Here is a 19,879-nt window from a genome sequence, read left to right on the forward strand (position 1 = left end):
CTAATTTACGGAATAAATTATTTACAATCCTACCATGTGGATTCATGGATTTTTTTTTCACATTCTGTCTCTCACAGTTGAAGTGTACCTCTGGTGCAAATTACTGACCTCTGTCATCATTTTAAGTGGGGGAACTTGCACAATCGGTGGCTGACTAAATACTTTTTTGCCCCACTGTATGTCTCCTTTGGGGTAAATCCTGCATCCTGCAACGCAAATGCTTTTAACATGTATATAGAGCTAAAGAAGAAACTACCACAACTATGGTACGGCCTCATAAAAGAGACAGAATATTGAAAACATCTGAACCACGAATGTAGCAACAGCTACTCTAACAGACTTGTAAAAACATGAAGAGGAGAAATGTTGCATCCTACTGAGCTTGAAAATAAATGTTCCTTCCTCCCTCCTAACGCTACAATTATAAATGCTTGAATAATGCCTCAGCGCCTCAGTACACCTATGTGCAATCTCCTTAATTTTTTCTTTTGAAATGCTCTCTTCTCTTCTGAAATAATCAGTGAAGAAAATCTATAACAAAGAAGGACTACCTCTACATCCCTCAGATATGTTGTACATATAAGTTATGTTGCCGCAGGGGGGAAAAAAATCACATGGAGGAGAAAAGGGCTCACATGTAATAACTGCAAGCTCTGATGATCCTAAAGGACACTTATGAAAGACCCTGGAGCAAAAAACATCCATAGCTAGCTGAAATTGCAGTCAGTGTGGGCTATGCAGCGCAGCTCAGTCAAAGAATCCTTGTCTCATAAAACCACCCAGGCACAGAAGAAATTGTGGCAGGGGGGCGGGTGAATGAATGAGCATTTGAGCAAACAACTGAGTGTTTACCAGTCAAAAGTATGGAGCAAGGCCATCCACCACACTGAAATTCCCACAGGTTAATGCAGAGTAAAGCCTCTCTGCAGCTGACACTTCACCTTTGAACTCCCTGTGAAGCAGGGGAAGCAACAAGAAAACTTTCCCACATGACTGAATTAGAGGTCATCATCTTGTTATTGCACACGTCTACCCTTGTAATTGCATTTACAAAAATTAAACTGGAACCGAGATGGCTCAATGCTTACAAGCACAAAGATCTTGAGACAGAAACTCCTCGTTATCTACATTCCACAGTAATGCCTTAGATTTAATACTCAGACAACGCACCATTTTCTGCTCTATGTCCAAGCAGTAAACAGCATTCTTCATCAAAAGAGCCACTGTAGCAGCAACTAACACCCTGATTAGTGTTTGATCACGTTGTCATTAAGAACCTGTGTAGCTATTTTTAGGCACACATACTATAAAGATATTCTTGAGCAAATTGAATGATACATTCAAAGACAGTTCGAGAGTCAGAAAAACCAAAGCATCCTAGAAAAAAAGAATATACCAGGCCTCACTTAACCTGGAGTTGGCAGCAGTCTCCATGACTTCATAGCTTCTTCCCTTATGTGATGAAAAGCCAGACACCTGGCATGCTCTGTGGCACTTGGCACGGGTACACAAATAAAGAAACACTTCAAATTCAAAAACAATGCCAAATGCTTGCAGGTACAACACAGCATGAGTAATATCACCTCTTATATTGCTTCCATGTCACACAGTGTAAGACTTTTTGGACTAGAGTTCTGTTGACATGGTGAGAAACAAACTCTCTGCTTTTGAAACCTCTGACACAGCTGCAGCACAGACAGGCAATATTTTTTTCAGCTTATACAGACAGAAAAGAAAGTATATTAGAATATCTCTTTGACATTCCTGTAGCATTTCCAATGGCCATATGTCTCTTCTGCCTTTTAACTCTATTGAATGAAGCACTCATTCTTCAGGTATTTCCTCCAAAAAGGAAAGAGGAACAAAGACAGCGGTGATTTGCAAAAGGATGGAGGTTAGATAGTGCATGCTCAATAAAGCTTTTGTCAAATTAAACATGGATTGATTCCCTTCTGTGTCTTACTCGGAGCACAATAGCACACTCTCTCTCACATACAGACATGCATGCACACTCCCACAGGGACTTGTGAGGCCCACATGTGCAGCTGTGGACTGTGTGTGAACCCCAGTTGGGAGGGGAGACACTGAGGGAGAGATGGATGGCATGCAGTGTTGTTTTCTGTTTGCTGTCAGTAAGAGCTTTGCCATCTGTAAAAAGAAGAGCCCGCACCAGCGTCAGTGCAACTTGTTTGTCACATAGAAAGATTCCTCAAACAACCCCTCTGTAAACTTTGCAACAGCTGCAGACTGCAGACAGAGGATGCACTGTACTTTGGGGAGCACATATTTGAAAGTAGAATTTCATTTATCAGCCAAACTGGTTGTGCTCACAGTTGATCAATCGGGACACAAAAATTAATTAAAAAACCCCCCAAAACAAAACACTTTTGCTAACATACCCAACTTTGAAATGCTGTAAACTAGACACAGCAATGCCAGCAACAAACATAAAACAAGCTTGCAAAAGTCAGACAGAGGCGATTGCCAATAACAAAATTAAATCTGCTCTTTTACCTGCAAACTGAGCGCAATCTGACGAATGTACATCATATTGAGATCTTCCAGTATCCACAGTTTTTCCTCCATGTTTGCGTGCTTATCAACTGGCATCCTTTAGGCAGGTAACGAAAAGATTGACTTCTTTTTGAAGTTGTTGAGTTCAGACCCCTACCCCGCAGGAACCGGGGACATTGAGTTCATTATGGCAGTGTCCTGTTCAGTCGTCAATGATTAAGAAAGAAATCAGTGCGTAAAACAACGCGTAAAAGTTCCTCTCCGCATCCAAAACAAGCCTAGTAGGACCGGGAAAGCAGACAAGAGGTGGAGTGGATGACAGCATCGACTGCACTGTAGCAACCCTGTCCATAAAATTCCCCCAACTCGTTCACGGCGCGTATTCTTCTTCTGTACTTTTTCTCTCCGGGCGACAACGATCCTCTCAAACACCCACAGTCAACACCCAGCGGCAGCTGGAAAAGAATGGAGGCTTTTAAAATGCAATTGTTCTCTTTGTGTCTCTGTGTCCCGACTGTGAACGCCGTCTGTCCTCTTTGACAAGAGACCTTTCCACAAAAGGGCATCGCCTCTGCGGGAATGATAGGCACAACTACTCCACTGTGTGCGCCCTCACGCTGCCCAACTCGGCGCTAAATTAACCCCTACGACGCGCCTCTGGTGTTGATAATAACTCTTAAAAAATAAGAAACGGAGGAGAGAGAGAGAGAGAGAGACTGCCAAAGCAGAACTCACGCCCATAACGCAAACACAAACATAAAGCAAATACCGCACCAGCACGCAAGCACAGCGGGGCGGAGAGCTTTGTTCATCTTAATAGCCTGATAATAAATGGAGAATTACAGTGTCAGAGTGGAGTAAGAGTGGGAATGTACACCGAAATATCACAAAAAACCGGCTTAATTCAAGAAGAGGTGCTTCAGGAAACATTTAAACAGTGGAAATACTCATATTTGACTCATTTTGTACGATTAACTTTTTTAAAAAAATATCACGTATCCCAAAAGAGTCACTCAATATACATGGATCAGGGTCACACGCGTGAGCACAGTTCAAAAAGACCTGCTTTGAAAACAGACTGCGCAAACCTTTCATGTATCAGTGGACAACTGTTAACTCTCCAGGAAATTCTTAAAATATCCGACAAATATTTTTGGTTCTTTAAGTCATTTTTTGTTGTTGTTGTTGTGGGGGTCCTTATCAAAGCGAGAATATTCCCTACTTTGAAAATAAAGCGCTTCTTTCCACGCCAGAAGTCGGTCTCCTTTCCAAAGATCACAGCTGGCTGCAGTTTCCTGTGTTCTCAACAGAGAGAATCCCAAAGTTTCACTCCATGTGACTTTCAGCCACAAATTCCCCTGATGGTTGCGTTTATGTCTGGGAAAAACTGTTTACAGTCAATCGGAATCTGCTCCACACAAAATACGGTGTAGAAGAAAAAACAAAAGTCACCCCAGTCTCCTCTCCAGTGCGCTATTCTCATGCCCGCGCTGTTGTGATGCGTGTATCCTTCCTTGTGCTGAGCAAACCACAAGCCGACCCCTCAACAGGAAACCGGCGTTACGTTGCAGGCTACTTACTCACTCAGACACATTAATTAAAAGGACACAAATTCTTCTGCTCTTTAACACTGAGGTGAGTCAGAGGTCACCAGAAAGGATTCATCATTAGTCAGATCACCCCTTAAAACAAAGTTACATGACATAGTGACAGGATGTTTTCCCACCACATTCCTCAGTTTTACAAGATATTTGGGATGACTCTTCTCTACACACATGTCCATATGGAACTCCATCACCCTGGAGCATGTCTCCTAAACTTGTGAACACATGCAAACAGTGAAAACAAAAGCGCTGATTAAGCCCTTTCACCTCAAAGAGGCAGAGCCAGGGGCGCCAGCAGTAAGCCAGGTCATTTCCCCAAGAAAAGCCTCCACCCTTAGAGTTCAAATCAGCCGGCTAATCTGCTGCAGATACCAACATATGCAGTAAGACAGGAGATTTATTGTTCTGGGGGTGGAAAAAGAAATAGTTGAGTTAAAATGCAAAGAGGTGCTTTTTGGCATCTCTTTGTGTGAGCGTGTGTGCGTCTGACTGGATACATAAATCACTCAGAATCTAAAATCACATGCAGCCGATCCTCTGTGAAAGGTGACCTGGCATGCTGCTGAAATGGAAAAATGTTAATCCAACAAGACCTCAGAAATATGCTGAACTCTGTACTACTGTACTAACCTGGGCTGAAACAAACTTAATAAGTCAGCTTATCTTATCTTTATATGTTTTTTTAAAGAATGAACAAACAACAAAAGATAAAATCAATATAAAATATATAAACTACTCCAATATCACTTAATCTATTTAGTTTGTCCTTAAGCTCCATTACAACAGCAGCAGTTCCCTGAGGCAGAACTGGCTGCAGGTAAATCTCCCTGCAGTAAACCACAAAGACTTACATATTATGACAAATGCCTAGAGGCTGAACAAAAACAGACAGAAAACAGCTATTATCTCAATGACAGGGCATACTGACAGGCGGTTTAACCAGCTCAAACACTGCATCTTGGCCTGAAGCCACTGAGAATAGGGCAAACTCAGCTAGCCAGAGACAGCTGATTAGAGGGATGTGTAGAAGCCTGACACCTTTGGGCCTGACCGATTTTGCGATGTTAAATAGCAGTTACCTGATTGACTGTTGCATTAGCAGTGACTGTTCTTCTGACTGAAGCAGGGCCAGATGTGCTAATTGTCTGCTATGAGGGAGCCAATGTATTACACAACCAGTTAATCCCTCACCAACTCTGAGGTTTAATGAAAACAGAGAAGACACACACACACACACACACACACACACACACACACACACACACACACACACACACACACACACACACTGAACCTTGCATAATAGAATCACAGAGGGTTGAACCTCTCTAAAGACAATACCCGGTGCCTCTGTTGTTCCTGAAAGGAAGTGTGGAGGAATATGGAAAACTTCCTGTCTGTACACCTAATCGGCTGGAGGAAAACACACTGGAGTCAAAGCACAGAGTGACCTGGTGGTGCTCTGCCAAACAACATTAAACAGGAAATATTATACCTGCCCTGTGCCCTGTGATGGACCAGCAGCCTGTCCAGAATGTGCCCAGCATCTTACCTCACGTTGGAAAAACAATTCCGAAAGATGGATGGATGAAAAGCTGTTATACCTGCTTTAACAAGTTATAAGATTGCCCCACATATCTCCACAATGTGCACTTCAAGTTTCAGCTCAGGATACCAGACAGATCCTTCATTCTGCCAGGCCTATAATAAACCTGATTTTAGCTCTGCTCCAAACAGGCTGTTTCACTGTCTGTAGTTCTAATTCCAGCAGAAGTGCTGCTGCCCACGGTCCGTTCAGCTTCACGTCTGTGAGTGACAGAGCGCAGCAGCAGCACGTTCAGATGACCACAGAGGAAACAGACCTGAATGAAAGATTCTGTCGCTTCCAACGTATTGTGTAAATATAGTCAAAACCACAGCACAGCTGTTGTTTTTAACTTTAGTGAGTGGTGACTTGGCAAACAGGATTCAAATCAGGATTTAGAATAAAAGAGCAGCAGCTTGGAAAATGGCAGTAGGTGAGAGCTAGTTAACAGGCGTTTTAATGGGCATGGTTCAGCCACTGTTTTTTACTTGTTCGGCTGTCTGACAGCAGAGAGACATCAACATGTAACACAAACTGGTTTTATTGGGCGCTTGGCTGTATAATATACCGAAACTGTCCGTCAGCACTGCAACTGCTCGGGACACAACTGCTTGGGTTAGCATACATGAATCTAGCCGAAACAACAATGGTGGGGCTGTTCTTTTAGAATTTAACTGTGCAACTTGGACAAGTCTTTTTCTCCACTTTAACATGACACCCATCTGTAAATCTGAAGTCAGAGGTGCTTTTCAATTTAGCGAGAAAGAAAAGAAACAAGAGGTTGATGTTATTGTGTAGGACAGACATACTGGAGACACTTTGTTATGTTAGAAAAACATAACAATGCAAAACGGCAGTGTGCATGTATAGGTTGGAAAAAAAAGTACTTTGGCTTAAAGACGGATTTATTATTGTTTTAATCTTTAAAAACCTTCCACATGCATAAATGACAGAAAGGGCTGGGTTTGGTGGCACAATTCAAAAACCCAGGTTTCACCCAGGAGTGACCTTTTACCCTTATTTTAGACTTTCATGTACATTTTTTTTTTTATTTTATCACCTTCACTGTCCCTTCACTTTTGCTTTCGCATCATTTGGTCAAAATGATCAGCAAATATGGCATGTTAGCATGCTTTCCTCTCTGCAACAGTAATTTGGAAACTACAGGCACAGGAAACGTAATCAACAGATTTACCAGTTAAGCCTGATTGTTCAAATAATTTCACTTGGAGTCCAAAGGGAGAGTCTGTTAAATAGCAACAATGTCACATTTTCCAAAATTCAGTAACTATCCTTAATCAAATGTTTTCAAATGTCAAAAAGCAGAAAGACATGTTGTAATAAAACATCATCGGCAGATCCCACAAATCTGAACACAGAGTATTCCTATTGTTTAGACCAGCAATCCATAAATATAAAATAATATTAGGGAGATAAAAAAAAAGAGTGTAAAGAAAATAATCATACTGGTGATTTTCAAACAAATGTAATGTTAAACTTCTAATCAGCATTAATGAGTAACTGGATTATTTCTTTATGTAAAAAGTTAAATGCTGTCTTTGGTCTGAGGCACAGTGTGGCGGCAGAACAGGGCAGGGAACCACACGAGGGCCTCAGGCAGCCGTGCCCCAAACCACAACAAAGAAGTCTGACTATCATCAAAACCAAATCTGAAATCTGAACTCCACCACGACTCCCACTCGCTTAAATTACACACAGGTACACAGACAGCAACCCACGCTTACATACACAAATGCACATCTAGACATAAATAGATATAAACAAGTTGTAAGAAAAATGGTCTCCAAATTTAGACAAGTGCCTTTGATCATGCTCGCAAATACTGTTGTTAAAATGAAACGGGATTGTTACAGACGTTTTTCACACGTTCAAGTAGATTTTTGGTCACACAGAAAAAAAAAAAGACCTCCCAGACCACCAAATCAGCCGCTGTGCACCAACATTTAACACAAAAGGTCACAAAGGTGAAGGTTTTTTTTTGTTTTACATCAAGATACAATTAAAATATTTTGTGATTGCACACAGTGAGGGAAAAAAAAATGCTCTGATCAAAGTAAGAACAGGCGCACAGAAACAGAAAATCTGACTCAACAGACTGGAATATCACAAGACTTCAATTACTTGGCAGTGTTAGGGTAGTTTAAGGCAGACGCTGCTCAACATGATGAGAGCCGTGCGTGATGAGCTGTGAAACCAGACATTTCATAAGGAAACCCCCTCCAGAGGTCAGTTCTCAGTTACAGAGCATGAAAAACCTGCGGCGACAGCCACAGAGTCATAACTCAGGCGCAGAGACGGTGTAATGACATTGTAAATCGCAACAACAGCCTAGCTTGTTATTAGGTGTATCGGCTTGAAGTGTGATACACTTAATAAGAAATCTGTCCAAATGATGGAGCTTCTACTTTAAGGTTAGGTAAAGGGGATGTTGTGGTGATGTGTGCAACGCTGAAGATGAAAAGTCAGACATCCGGCTGCAAATCACGCAACAGATATTCTTCTTTCATTGGAAATCCCATACTGTAATGGATGCCTTCACCCGAACCCATGGGTTAGCATACAAGATCTGGGCGAGGAGGCTGCCTAAGTCAGGGTAGTAGGCCAGGGAGTGTTTTAAGTGCTTAGTTGGAGGGCTGATCTTATTTCTCAGTATCACCCATTTTACTGATAGCTGTGAAAGAAAAACAGACTCTAATACAGACGACTATAGAGACAGTTCAGCAGTTCAGCGGCAGTTTGGCTGCTCCCCAGAATCATTGCTGACTTTCAGGAACGCTAGCTCAGCTGGTCACAGGAGACTGCAGCATCTCATCACTCTGAAGGACCAGACATCTCAGTGAAAGAGGAACTCTCTCGTTAGGAAATTCATCTCAATTGATTTCTTGCCTCGGGGGTGCAGGCTGTGCAATATACAAGGACATGTGTGTGGCTCAGGGAGGATGTGTACACCAAGGCAATTCATTTACGTTTTTTTTTTATAAATGTGAATGATTTTCTAAAATTAGTATTCATGACCGTAACATGAATATAAAGTGAACATTTAAAATTGTGAAGGGAAGGAGAAAGACGTGGCTCAGCAGCTGTGCAATGTGAAATGGAACAATGGCTCCCCCTGCAGATTAAGCAGCTGCAACAGCAAGATTTGCCGCCGAGGGAAACACCGTTTAACAGTGCAAGTTACAGAGTACTTCACAGAGAAATAATGGTTACACACAGCCTGAAGTGAAAAAGCTTTGATGTCTGTGTGGTGCACTTAAAAGCCTCTAATCTGGGGAAGTAAAAAAAAAAACAAGAACAACAAAAAAAAGGGAAAAGGATGTAAAAAAGCTCCTGTTTGTTTCCAACTAAAACCAGACGTGACAAAGATGACTTTCACAGACACGAGAAGTTCAAAAAGAAAAAGAAGTAAAGAGGACAATGTTTCCAAATATAAACAGTAAGATTATAAAAACAAAAGGTTGAAAACCTGTAGTTTTATTAGGCATGATGTCATGCCTGCTGGACTATAAAACTTATTTTTATCACTGATTAATGCCAAGGTGCTGTTTGTTTGTGGGTAAAAACCAAAGCAAGAGCCACTAATTGAAACATCTGCAGAAACAATACAAGACTAAACACCTGCAGAGGAGACATTCAGGAAACTACAAATCAAACAAACACTGCATCTTTATGCTAGGTTTAATACTTTTGCCAGCTTGGAACAAGGAGGGAGAGGACCTAATGTGGCATTTTAATCAAAAAGGTATGGAAAGGCAGCATTACCTTGTACGAACTGAAGGTCTTCGTTGTTTATAAATTCCCCCCTCGATTCAGAATATTCAAAAAATAATCTTCAGCACTGGAATTAACTTCTTGATAAAAATGTTTCTTTCATATTCACATGACACCGTGCAAATTATTTATCTTGCAGCCACTAGCATTTCTTAGGTTTTCTGACTGGCTGGCTCATTGTACTCGGGGGAATTATGCAGTGAGGGTTGAGTTTGGACACAGGCACAGAAAGATAATAATGCATAATGTGCCCTTTATGTAAAACCAACAACATGTTGGGTTTAATTTTTTTTATACACATCGGTGATTTTGTACTGCGTTTTTTTCTTCAGTTAGTGAAGTATTAATTTAACCTAAGTTCAGCAAATACACTGTTTAGAAGCACATCAGATGTCAATGGGGAAAACAATCATGCCGGATATCTATACTGATATGAACTGGGTTATGTTTTAAGAAGAAAAGGATGTCACATAATTTGAGGGAAAGGTTCATTCAACTTACAGAATTTAAAGACATGCCAGAAATCTAAGTAAAGAAATATGCTGGACATGATGCTTTCTCCACAGCTTCTCCACCCCCTTTCACATTTGCTACATATGCTCAGGATAAATCTGCTCTCATCTGTGAAAAGCACAGGAGGTCGGCGATGGACCTGCCAATTATGGTATTCTATGGCAAATGCCAGTCGAGCTCCACGGTGCCAGGCATTGAGCACAGGGAAGACTAAAGGATGCTGAGTCCTCAGGCCACCCTCATGAATTATGTTTCTGATTGTCTGGTCAGAGACATTCATACCAGTAGCCTGCTGAAGGTTATTTTGTAGCTCTGGCCGAGCTCATGCTGGTCCTTCTGGCACAAAGGCGCAGACACCAGTCACGCCGATGGGTTAAAGACCTTCTACGGCCCTGTCCAGTTCTCCTAGAACAACTGCCGTCTCTCCTGGAATCTCCTCCATGCTCTTAGATTGTGCTGGGAGACACAGCAAACCGTCTGGCAATGACAAATGTTGATGTTCTGTCCTAGAGGATTGTGTGCAACCTCTGTAGGGTCCAGGTATCACCTTATGCTACAAGTAGTGACACTGACACTAGTCAAATGAAAAGATGAGGTAGGAACAAATGCCAGTAATCTTGACCTGTAAAACAATTCCTGCTTTGGGGATTGCCCTATTGTTGTTCGACTTCACCCATCGTTAACTGCAATAACACCAAAGCAGCTGAAACTGATTAACAACCCCCTCTGCTACTTAACTGACCAGATCAATATCCATGAAGTTTAACTGACTGTTTTGAGCAGTGCAGTAGAATCTTCCATAAGAATTCTTCAAACTCTAAGTGCCTTCTTCAAATTACCCTTTTGTTCAAACAATGCCTCCAATTGATTTTCTTAAATTAACTATGAAACATAAAACAGCACATCATAGCATCTGTGAAGCTGTAATTAGCAGAAAAGTTCATTTTCTGGCTAGACAATTAATCACAAGATTGATTGATTGCAGTGTATTTCAGTGTGACGTACAAGAAAAGTCCAACAAAACCACGAACACTACTATAAAGGTGTATCAGATGGCTGCATGCTGTGAAATACTTTTAAGGCAGTTTTTGACTGATTTTTCCTTTGTGCTGTTATGACATTTTGAAGCCCTGATTGGCCATCCTATTTTACTGCTGTCAAACGATGCAAACTGGCATTCGATCTGCTCTACCTAATATCTTTTTGGCAATATGATTGACACTACAAGTGCTTTTTCACATCGAAATGCGGCTCACATTTGATGGTATAGTCACAAAGGTATTCAGAGTATCATTCATATCTGACGGCATGCATAATTAAACATCAAAAATCCGCATGAGTGAACACCTACAATGATCGCTTTCGTTCCTTGAGGTAGGCAATAACGAAAAAACACAGGGACAGACCACAGAAAATAAGTGCTGAGACATCAGCAAAAAACCCAACCTTACTACAATATGTGACAGTGCACCGTCTGCCACTGGGCCCAGTAAACACACACATTAAGACGCAGGCATGCTGGCAGGGACTTGTACACTGTGCAGCATGCTGGGAAAGCAGACATGCATAGTAGAACCATCTGCTCTCATAAAGTCAAACACCTGCTTGGCATCAACAAAACAGAGAACATCGCTGGCGCTTGTGCCCCCTTTGCCCTCTCCTCTCCACGGTAACATTCAGAGAACTCCCCATTAGGCTGCGCTGCAACAAATTTAAGATGCGGCTGTGAATTCAGAACCAACGCCGCACTAAATTATTTGGTACAAAGAGCAACACAATACCTACCTCTGAAACATCCACAGTTTATCGGTTATTACATGCCGTTCACCGTAGGGTGCAATCGGTCATTTAATTGACCACATCACTTTGTATCTCAGTGAGATTACACAAAATGAAAACAATAGCCTGGATCAGTGCAGGAACGGGCATGCACAACACACTCGCTTGCCCCTCTGAACATTTCTCAGTATTGATTCCTTTCACTGTGCGTTCCCCTGTATAAAAGAGAGGCCCTGACTCTATCTATTTCATATTAATGTTAGGTGGTTATAAGCCTCTTTGTGCAGAAAAAGAAATGAAAGACAAGACCAGAACAAAAAGAGCTGTAGAAAAAGGTGTAGCACAGTGGGCTGACATAGACATGCCCCATATCCTTCAGCCTTACTGAATGTGTGGAATTGAAGGTTAATGACTTGTCCCTGGTGAAGTTACAGGCTAAAGTTAAAATATGAAATGTTGCAATGAACCCACACAGCGTGCAAAGTGAGGTTTTTTTCCCTCACTGTTGCCCTCTTTGGCTTCTAGGGCCATACAAGATGTAGGAAACCTCAAACCTCGGGGGTTTTATAATTTCATAAACCCAAATTCCAACCGCGACATACAAACGCCAACATCTACAAAGATTTCTATTTCAAGCACAGCATGTTTGTCAGAGAATGGCATTTTTCTTCATGGAGACAAAGCCGCTCATGTTTCTAAGCCCTCAGTAATAAAAGGGGCTGACGACAAGTGCCTCGGACTGTAAATGATACCGCACGTTGGAATTTGGGTGTGCATGTGTGTCTTTTTGTCAATGTTTAACAAAGCTGTACTCAGTGGGGGTCTTGTGTTAGAAGGAAGAAGATACTTCTAACATAAGACAGTCAAATGATGTTGTGCAGTGTGTTTGAGCTTGGCTGAACAAGTTGGCTGAATAATAAAAAAAAAAATGTAATTTAAAAAACAGAGACTAAAGGAACATAAACCAAATATTAATCGTCTGTGGCTTTCCATAAGTAAAGAATCTGGATCAGTAAAGTGGGTTAGCCCTGAAGTATGTGTCAAAATGGACCCATTTCCCTGTTTCATCAGGGGATCTGAGCCCGAAAGCAGTGGAGTGGCCCACATAATATGGCTCTTGGGAGAAAGAAGGTGTTAGGAATGATAGAATTAGAAGAACAAGGACTGGCAAACGGATACAGAACAAAGGGTTTACCTGCTCTACATTCCATTAAATTTACCATTTCTGTCATACAATCCAGAGGAAATCACACAGCGCTGTTCTACTACCTTATTCAGAGCCTATTCTAGTTCATTTCATATTTCTTTAATGCCATGTCGCAGCCATTCATACTGTATACGTGAGCTTAGTTCACAACAACGGACGAACACAAATCCTTCCATTGTAACATTACCCTCTTTCCCAATATTACAAGAGGATGGAGACAAGAAGGGACTTGTATGGCAACAAGTCTGGGTTACTCTGACTCAAAAGCTTTATCCACCTCACTAACTGAGGTAGTAACTGAGTGAGACAGCTCTGATGATGCATGGAGGAAGTTTCCCATCTGGGAGAGTGGGAAAGTATCCAGTGATTAAGCCTTCAATACTTAGCTCTCTGTCTGTCTGTTAACCAAATCACTGCCAGTGACAGCCTTACACAGGACAGCGTATGCTGGGTGAACAAAGGAGAATATGCAATGGACCTTACTCAGAGAGACACTGGTGCTTAGTCACTGTCTGTATGTGTGTGTCTGTGTATGCGTATGAGGCAGGGGATGACCGAATGATCACATGAATGATTAACAGCAAGTTTAAAACATAAGCTTTCATTCATAATACTTGTTGGTACGGTAGGCAGGGACTTCACAATGTACAGACATGTGTGAACTAGATACTGGCTGTAAGTGTGACTCACTTCCTCTATGTGCCTATATGTATATTTTACACGCCTGTTCTGCTATCGGTCCTTGTCGCCTTGTTCACAACAAAACCCTTTAATGTGCAAAAGCGCATATCAGTGTTTGGGTGGGGTTTACTTGCAACATAAGAAGCAGCAGACCCTCAGCTGTTAAACTGCACCCTGACACCAGCTGCCAAATAGAGACACTAACCACACAGCAAGACCAGAGCACTTATGTCCTTACACAAAGGCAGCCTAACTTTCCATTCACAGCAGCAAGAAGCTGGAAGTAGATCACTGAACTAGAATACTGTAACAAAGCCACAATAGAGGGTAAAAAAGTAGTGCGCTAACACTGATTGCCTAAAAATGAAAAGTCCCCACAATAACCCTGAAATGTAGTTTTATCTTTTACCATCATGAGACTAACCATCTCTGCAACCCAAGCATTAAAAGTTTTATCCACCCAATGGGCCTTATAGATAAGATAAGGCTGTGAGGAAAGTGCTGCCAGCACACAAGGACATTCTGTATCTCTGAGTCTAATGATGCGTGCATGTTTGTGGGTCACAGAAACTCCAACAAACAGGTGTACTGTACATTTTGTTTTATATGTAACACAATATTTTTCCCCTTGGCAAATGTAAAGACTCACAGCAATGATGAAATTCAAACAACTGAGTCAGTGTTGCAATGGCAATTTAGTTTATATTATACTGTCAATACAAGAGCTTAAGGGCTTTTGTAGACACACCTAGACTACGAGGTGACTGTCAGCTGTTTCTTTGAATAGCTCACTCACTGAGTAAATGAATAAATTAGACTCAAATCACTATTAAGACATTAAGAATTGTTGATGTGAGTTTTCATGCCAAACAACAGATCGTTGTGTTAAATAATAAACCACAGCATAACCTTGCCTTGCTGCATGAAAATAATAGAAATTGGCACGTGGGTTGAGTTCAACAGTGAAAGAAGTTAGAATCTATTTAATACTTTATTTGAAGAATAAAGCTTTGTTCTCACTATCACCAAACACATTAGGCAAACAGTCCAGCCATTACCACGGGGAACAATGGCAGGCCATTGGTTGAATTTTACCCGAGGCTCGACGAAACCGAGATTAAACAATTTTAATTTGTGCGAGCTCACAGACGCTGCGTGGGAAAAGTCCTCCGCAATGACGTCGCCATTAAAAAAAAAGAAAAGAAAAGTTAAACATTTACTGGTTAAAACATCAAACCCAGAAAGTCTCCCAGCAGACAGCTCCAGTGGCGAAGCTTTGTTTAAGAAGAGAGGTTTCACAATGGCTAAACTTTTCCCTGGCATCTCTCCTGTACCCCTGCAGTGTTAAAAATGCGAGAAAGCCCTGAGGGTACACATGTGAAACACACACGCGCATGCACGCACACACACACACGCGCACATATCTCTATGTAGGGCAGTCTTCAAGCAGTTATTCAAGAATTCAGGAAAGCGGAGTGCATCCAGTCTTCAGAAAGCTCAGGCCTCTGAGTCCCTTCCCAGGCATTTCACGCCCCAGAACAGTGTTTAGTTTTTGGCTACAGTGCAGCGCAATAAGCCAATTGTTATTTTGTTTTGTTTTGGTACACAGGCCTGCCTTGAATGTGAGACTTTCAGCATTCCTTCAAAGTGAGTCTTCACTCAGCGGGTGCACGGCTTGGGGTGCTTTGTCTTTGTTGGCAAAAAGTGTTTTTCCCGACAACATCTACGCGACCTCTCTCCCTTCGTGTGTGCTCTCAGGCAGATATATGCTTACATAAAGAGGTCACAGTTTTCTGCCAGGCCACATGAAACACCAGAAGCGGCACTTGGAGGCCGCTGCCTCTGTGAACTATAAAACACACGTTTAAACATCTGGAGAAAACATACTGGTTTGTAACTCCAAAGTAGATCAAATATTACCAAGGTGCAACAGTTTCGACTGATAAAAGGTCATAAATGAGAAAAAACTAAACAAAACAAATAAACCTTTCTCTAGCTGACTAACGTGTTCTTTTTATGGCCAAATGATAAGCAAAGACAGTTGGTATCCAAAATTTCACTAAAGCCACAACTATGTTCACTTTGGATACTTCCTTTAGAGAGCCTGTGGCTACACAGGGTGGAGGAGAGCATGACACCAAAGCCAACCACAACCCAAAACTGTTAAAGCTTTTTCCCAACAGAAATGGCACACTCCCAGACCTTGCCATACACTGTTGCAGGCTGAGAAAAGAGTGTGGGTGGATGGGCGCGCCATCGCGTATACCTAACCACTTCCTGGCCCTTTATAGCTGGTATTAGCCACAGCGCTGTGGACCAGTGTGGTCCATCCTTGAATTAAACATGGCACGACGGCAGAGCAATGAAACAGTGGACATTCCACCACCACCTCCATAATAACTGCACTATCCCAATCTCCCACCGCATGCCTGGCTGGCTTCAGCTGAAAGAACAGAGCTGGTGAGGATGGAGACAGTGTGTGTGTTTGTGTTTTTGTGTGTGTATAGACTGTGTACAGATACACTGGTGGCCTTGTGGATCAGAGTGAGAAAGCAGATGTGCTCTTCGCTCCCACTGAGCAGGCAGTCAAAGGATCGACGAGACGGCTGCAGTGTGGACATCTGTACAAATCACTTGTTCGCTTTCTCACTCTTCCAGCTTGTGGCCATATCACCCTGTCAGTTTGTGATACAAAAACAGCAGAATGCCTCGGCTCTATGCCGCAGAAGACGCAGAGAGAGAACACTGCAAGACAGCCAGCCAGGACCTTTATGTTTCGATAATGTAGAGACACTCGAATTACACTCAAGCAGCATAAAAAAAAGCTTGCCGTGGATGTAATATATCTAAATGTCGAGCAGAGCCTGGCAATATTTTAAACATTTGAATATTTTATTTGCATAACTGATTGCACTACTTAAACAATTTATGGAAATCACCAACGTCTGCCACTGGATTTTTTTAACGCCATTTAAAGGATAAAAAATATGCAATGCAAATTCATAATTGCACTCCTGTATATCTGATGGAATATAAGGGCCTGGATTTGATAAATGGTGTGTGCGTTTCATTTGTTGATAACATGTCATTGACTTAGAAAAATTCGACACAGGCCACCTTCGCTCGCACACATTTACATAACAGAATCAAGTGCTGGCACATTCGCACAAACGTGATACTCCCTGGCACTGAGAAAACAGGGTGCTTTCACAGCGCTTCATTGAAATGCTGCAGATTGGTTCCACGGTGGCAAAGAGAGAGCCCCGTAACACAGGGAGCCAGAGGAAGGTCCCAAGTTCCTGAAAGAGGATCATTAGCATTGGCAACAAAGGTAGAGACACAAATTACTCTTGTATGAGAACCAGTGGAAAGCAGATTACAGAGTTAAGGAAGTGATCATTGTTGTCGTTGTGAAAAGAAAGGAAGTCTTTACCCTGATAAATAACTAATACAGAGACCGGGAGGAAGTAATGAGAATTAAAGGTGGAATATTTATGAAGCTAGCTTTGAGGCTGGTGTTGCTAGTCATTTCTTATCAGTACTTCAACTGTTTTTGGTTTAATTTCCCAAAAGAATAGACAAAACAGCACAAAAATAGGTAAACACTAACCTTCACTAAAGCCCACTGGCCAAATTAATGATTACTATGTAATAAGGTTAATAACTCCTGCTCTGCACACTAAAAAGACTGTGCTATTTCCTCATCTCTCTTATAACAGTGCCTTTGAGAATGTTTGTTTATGCAATTTGTAAGCTCCTTTTTTTTATTTAATGTCTGATCTTCAGCTCGCACCACCTGATAGAAACCAGACAAGACATGAGATCATCCCCTCCTGTCTGTGAAGCTGTACAGACTTAACCACATTAACACCGCTGCACATCTAGTGAGTGTAACTGGCCTGTGCGGGCCTGTGTGCCAGATATGATATATACAGGCTCCTCAGGCGCCGGATCCGAGTAAATCTGACTGCGGATCAATACGATGGAGTGTGCCTCACCTCCCAGGGGTTAGTAGTGTTTTCTTGTGACATGAATTATAAACAACAGGTGAACATACAGTTGCCTGACAATGTTTATGCCTGCACACGGTTATAAAGCAAGTGAGATTCAGGGATGTAGGAGAGAGCAAATCAATACCCTGCCTTGATCGTTTGCTATATTGCACCATTAACATTCCTTATGTATCCTCTTACATCTGGGCCTCCCCGTCTCTTTGCTCACACACACTGTTTCACACGTACACATCCCCTTGTCTTACTCCTGTCTGGCAAAACAAAATCCCAATCATCAGCTTCCAGAACTGCAGACACATCTCATATGTGAGCGTACTTTTAATTTAGCAGATCCAAAAACAACAAGGATGTGCTTTTGACTAAAAGCAGTTTAAAATTAACATGCAATCTAATGAGGGCTCACAGGCAAGTGTGCATGTCTGGAAGGGAGTGCAAAGAGAGGTGCACAGAGGCAAGACTTCCACCCAAACACTATTAAAGTGGATCGTGAGTAAAAATAATTAGAGGTAAGTTTGGAAGTCACTTCTAAGCCTGCCTGCTTTACTGACAAACAGTGGCTAATATGAAGCAGATGCTGACATGGGCGATTTGTAAGCAGGAAGAGGGAAAACATGCAGGAAGAATTGCAGTTCTAATCCAGTGACAAACAGCTGAGGGGGGAAAACACAGGACTACAGCTTTGACCTAGTTCCCAACTTATTGTTGAGGATGTATTGCCCAGCAGTCAAAAGTGAAACATTTAAAAAGAATTAAAAGTGAGTTGCTTTGAGAAAGTTTGCAGATAAAATGTCAGAGAGATGTGTAATGATTTAATAATGTAATACATTTAATGAAAGAAAAAGAAAAGCATCTGAAGGTTCAAGCATCATAACCAAAACTACACAATACAAGGCTGAACCTCTCGGGGATATTAAAGCCAACCTCACTGGGGAAGTTACCATAGAGACACGTTAAAGTCTGTGCGGGTACATTATTAGTTTTTATTTAGAGTCGGGTAAAGCGGTTTGGAAATGCTGCAATTAGACGTTTAATTTGAAGACGTGAGCGCAGCAGCAGCAGCAGCAGCTCTCCTGTGCAATTTAATTAAGTTTTTTGTGTGTGTGCCGAGCAAAGCAGGCTACACTCTCGCATTCGGAGCAAGATTAAAAGTCTACCAGATATTTTGGTTTGTAGAGGGAGTGAGATCAGTCGAAGTTGTAAACAGAACATTTCTCTTCTCTCTCTGTGTGTGTGTATGTGTGTTTGAGACGGCTGCGATAAGAGAATCGGAGAATCAGAGCCTACCTGGGATGTGTCCAGGAAAACGCTCTTTCTGAACTTCCCCCGCCGTATCTCCATTTCAAGGGCAGAGCCGCGAGCAACGGTGGCTCTCGCTGTTTGATTTCGGCAAAACATCGTTTCTGCTTTCTGGCAACTTCAGTCAGGGCAAGCCCCGTGTGGAGCGTTTTAGTTCAACTTGAATGGAGCGCAAAGCGTAAGAAGCCGCTTCGAAAACTGCCGAACAACCAAAGCGCACAAGAACCAGGTTGGCATAAAAAACAAAAAAGCCCACAAAAATTTAAGCAACCACCCCAAAACACCGGCGCTCCTTCTGATGTGAGAGGCTGAAGCAGGTCTTCTGGCAGGAAAAGAGCGATTGAAGGGCCTTCCTTGTCAGCAGTTTCCCAATTTTCACAGCACTGTCCCGAGTGCGTCCAGCAGTGACACAGTGACACCCCATGTGGTACAGCTGACTGAGACCTAACTTTGCCCTGCTCTGCATCCAGAGACCTCTACTGGTGATGAATGGCAGAGACTCACTATTACACTTCGAAAACCCTGTTGCAGGCCCACTTTTTTTCTTTTTCCTTTCTTTTTTCTTTTTCACTGAAGCGATTACTTGGAAACTCTTTCACAACACAAACTATTTAAGCATTAAGGTGTAGTATGCACCATGAAATAAATTACATATAAGCAAATAAATAAATAAGAAGGGAAAAAAGTCCAATTAGCCTTTATTTTGAGAGCCTTGTCTGCTTTTCCAGTGTTTCCTAGGCATTGTTGTCAAAGTGTAACACATTGCTATTCTTAATCCCATTTCCATATATATTTTAATAAGCTAAAGTTTCTCAGTTGTATTAATTGCTCGTGTTCACATCACTGGGATGACAATGAAAATCGATTTTTATCGGCAGCTTTAGCTGCCAGCTGA

At 41.9% G+C, this 19,879-nt stretch overlaps 1 protein-coding gene across 4 annotated transcripts in view; it reads right to left on the reverse strand.

Moving 5' to 3' along the window:
- Positions 1-19,447, reverse strand: part of rtkn (rhotekin) — a 55,071-nt gene extending 35,624 nt beyond the window's left edge. The window contains exon 1 of one of the 4 annotated variants that reach the window (XM_040019788.1): positions 18,973-19,447. In XM_040019788.1, the coding sequence (XP_039875722.1) occupies positions 18,973-19,083 (111 nt within the window). In that variant the 5' untranslated portion in view covers positions 19,084-19,447. Of the gene's footprint in view, positions 1-2,514; positions 7,095-18,972 lie in introns of those variants that run through there. The other 3 variants (XM_040019789.1, XM_040019790.1, XM_040019792.1) reach the window with 3 other exon arrangements.
- Positions 19,448-19,879: the final 432 nt, after the last annotated feature.

Source organism: Simochromis diagramma, unplaced genomic scaffold (assembly GCF_900408965.1).
Source record: "Simochromis diagramma unplaced genomic scaffold, fSimDia1.1 OVJJ01000822.1, whole genome shotgun sequence".
NCBI lineage: Eukaryota > Metazoa > Chordata > Actinopteri > Cichliformes > Cichlidae > Simochromis > Simochromis diagramma.